The 3,108-nt window shown below is 41.0% G+C and overlaps 1 protein-coding gene across 1 annotated transcript in view; it reads left to right on the forward strand.

Annotated features, from left to right (window-relative positions):
- Positions 1 to 2,829, forward strand: part of LOC117939396 (receptor tyrosine-protein kinase erbB-4-like) — a 238,984-nt gene extending 236,155 nt beyond the window's left edge. Inside the window, exon 27 of the mRNA XM_034864733.1 lies at positions 2,114 to 2,829. Coding sequence (XP_034720624.1) covers positions 2,114 to 2,247 — 134 coding nt within the window. The 3' untranslated portion in view covers positions 2,248 to 2,829. The remainder of the gene's footprint in view (positions 1 to 2,113) is intronic.
- Positions 2,830 to 3,108: the final 279 nt, after the last annotated feature.

Here is a 3,108-nt window from a genome sequence, read left to right on the forward strand (position 1 = left end):
GTCACTGTTAATTTGGCAACTGCTGTACAACCGTTTGTCATTGTGTTACAAGTCTCCTTTGTAGCCGATCTTCCAGGGAAGGCCTGCTGTCGCCGCCAGGAGATGGGGTTCAGCTCCATCCCGGAGCCCTGTAGCAATTAAAGTTACAGCTGCCCTGCACACCCGTGACAAAGCTCGGTGCAGACAGCTCATCGCCGACTGTTTAATTGCAGGGTGTCACCTTGATCCACACACCCTTGCACCGAAGAAGTTTAAAATGGTTCCACCGGCTTGAGATTGCCTAGAGTTTGACCGGTGTGTTTGGAGCTGCAGTCATAAGGACTCTCCTCAGGACTCCAAAGCCCTAGAAATAGAATTTAAACCACAAGAACAAACTTTAATTCACCACATGAACTGATATTTTTGTGCCCTATTTTAACAATCTAAGCGCATGGCACAGCTGCGTTCATGGTATGTACAAATCCATTTTTGCAAGTTTGATGGCGGATAAAAGGGTCTGTGTGCCAGGCGCATGCTTCAAAAGGGTTTTACTGTACTGTACTTTATGCTGCATTTTTGACTTTAGACCAGGTTTTTGTTGGTCAATGGCGCGATCACTTTCCGCTGTCTCAAGATAGCAATACGCCAAGAATGCACCTGAACACACCTTCCTGTAAGATCAGCGCACCCATGGGTGCAAAGATGGGCACAGCTGTATTTGCTATTTAAACGATGTGGGCACTTTAAGGGAAATTGACAACTGCAGTCAGTCTTAAACTAGCAGAGTTACTGGTGTCAAGGCTTTGCGCAGCACCGGGGGAAAGATAGAGCTTTAAACGTGTATTTTACTACGAAGGGAAACTACCTTAACATGAAGAATTACTCCTTTTCCATTGGTATTGGTAATAAAAAAATACAGCATCATATCAGTAAGCTTATATATTTTGTTTACACAAGAATACCCATTTTATTAAAAAGTACATTGAATGAATTGAAACTTTTTCCCATCAAAGACCCCTAAACTCACATAAATTAGACCACGGACCCCCATCCGATAATATTTTGTCCCAGGGTCACAACCTGATACAATGTTTGCTTTTAGATTTTTTATTACATTTATTAACATTAATGAAAACCATGAGAAAAATAATCACACAATCATTGCATTACTATAATCAATCATTATGAATGAAATTATAGTAAAAGTAAATGATTCCCTGGAAGCCCCTGGAAGCCCTTCAAGGACCCCTGGGGGTCCCCGGACCCCACTTTTAGAACCACTGTGATATGAACCATTTATTAATCTGCTGCTTTATTGTACTTCTCTTCATCATGCCATTGCACATTTGAGATGTTATATTGCTATTTTGAACTTCAAATGGTGTTTTTACATTCTAATATCACAGAAAATGCCGCTGGTGTCACGTTATGTGCAATTAGATTTGGAATGTGTCAATTTTGTTGCTTCCATAATACGGTTAAAGACATGAAGCATAAATCAAATTGATCTCCCACCACGAGGCTTTATAATACGCAATTTTGTGAGTTACGTTTTTTGAGTTGAACCCAGAAGCAGGTATTCCATGTAAAATCGAAATACAATCAGACTATAACTTTAACCACGATTTAGCTATGGTGACTTATTAACAGTGAAATATTGACAGCTCAGGGGTTGGGATTGTAATCTCTTCCTCTTCCATTTAACTCCAGATCAGTCCCAGCCATGACTGTTATATCAAACGGGATTTGAACTCCTATCTGAATGTAATCCTGGCATTTCAGCTAGTTATTAATAGAAATGTATACACAGTGTGTCATTTAACAGTTGATAAATATTACAAATGACACGCTTTAGGTAAGAATTCAAGTCAATCAATGAGTCGTTATTTATCAACAATAATATCAAAGCCATGCAGATACAGTGCATGGTCATCAGTCAGGAAATAAATGTGTATTGCATCTCTGGAAAAGCACACTGTGTGCAGCATAGTTATCTACACTGTCAGTTATATGAATCTTATCAAATCTTAATATTGACTCAACTGCAACTTAAGATTTAGTTCTAAACCTGTTAAAGGTGAATGAAAGATGCCCATCTGTCATTAGAGTACAGTTTTCTTCAACACTGTTGCAGATGCCGGATCAGCGGCTTTCCACCGACTTAAGTCCAAACTTGTGGGATGCACTATGTCCATGCCTGAGGCTTATACAAAAGTCTGGGGGAAAGACAGACCCAAAGAGACCTATCCGAAGCCAGCCAATGAATAAACTCAATCCAGTCTGTAGCTGAGGATTACCATTGCAGAAGAGGTGGAGGGGGAAAATGAGACGAGCAGACAACTTCCCATGGGGCAACTTTTCAACACAGCATAGTAATCAGGGCAGAGAAGGAGGGTGAGGAGGCAGTGGAGTAAGAGAGAGAGAGAACGGAGGTAAAGGGTGGGCACAACAGCCCGAGGCAGCCCGTCGAGGGAGGAGAGCTGCACAATATCACCTCCGAAAGGGAGAGACAGAGAGTGGTTGGTATAGCTGAAGCTATTGACTAAATAACTTGTAACAATATTGCTAGACTCTCAAGTTCATAAAAGGGTCATCAAAAACTTGCACAACATATAAATGTGCTCCAGTGTTAAACATTATGTGTGGCTACACTTCTGTGCAAGATTACATAAGCAGGGGGTTTGGCTGTAGTCTCATGCTGAGTCATGCCACAAGCTGTTTACTCAGAAGATCCATGAGGCTAACTATGACATAACTGCACGGACATGTACTCTGGCCTTGTGACTGGGTGGTAACTTATGGTTGTGATACAATCTGCTAACTATTGCACAGCTACAGTAGTCAACTACAGATACATGAAGTATCATATTACATGTTTAGGGTTTTTTCCTGCGTAGAGGAATTTTTTCCAGATTGCCTTTTTGAAAATTCTTGATGCTGTTCAGACAACACCTACAGGTAAACCTGTCCACCCACACACACACACACTCACAGTTATGCAGCTGCAAGTGTTTTTTTGTTTTTTTGTAGCTCAGTGAGGATTTTCAGTGAAAAGTATCTGACTTTTCTTTTTTTGTTCCTGGAGTGACCCCGCACAACACACACACACACACACATACACATAGACAC

Source organism: Etheostoma cragini, chromosome 24 (assembly GCF_013103735.1).
Source record: "Etheostoma cragini isolate CJK2018 chromosome 24, CSU_Ecrag_1.0, whole genome shotgun sequence".
NCBI lineage: Eukaryota > Metazoa > Chordata > Actinopteri > Perciformes > Percidae > Etheostoma > Etheostoma cragini.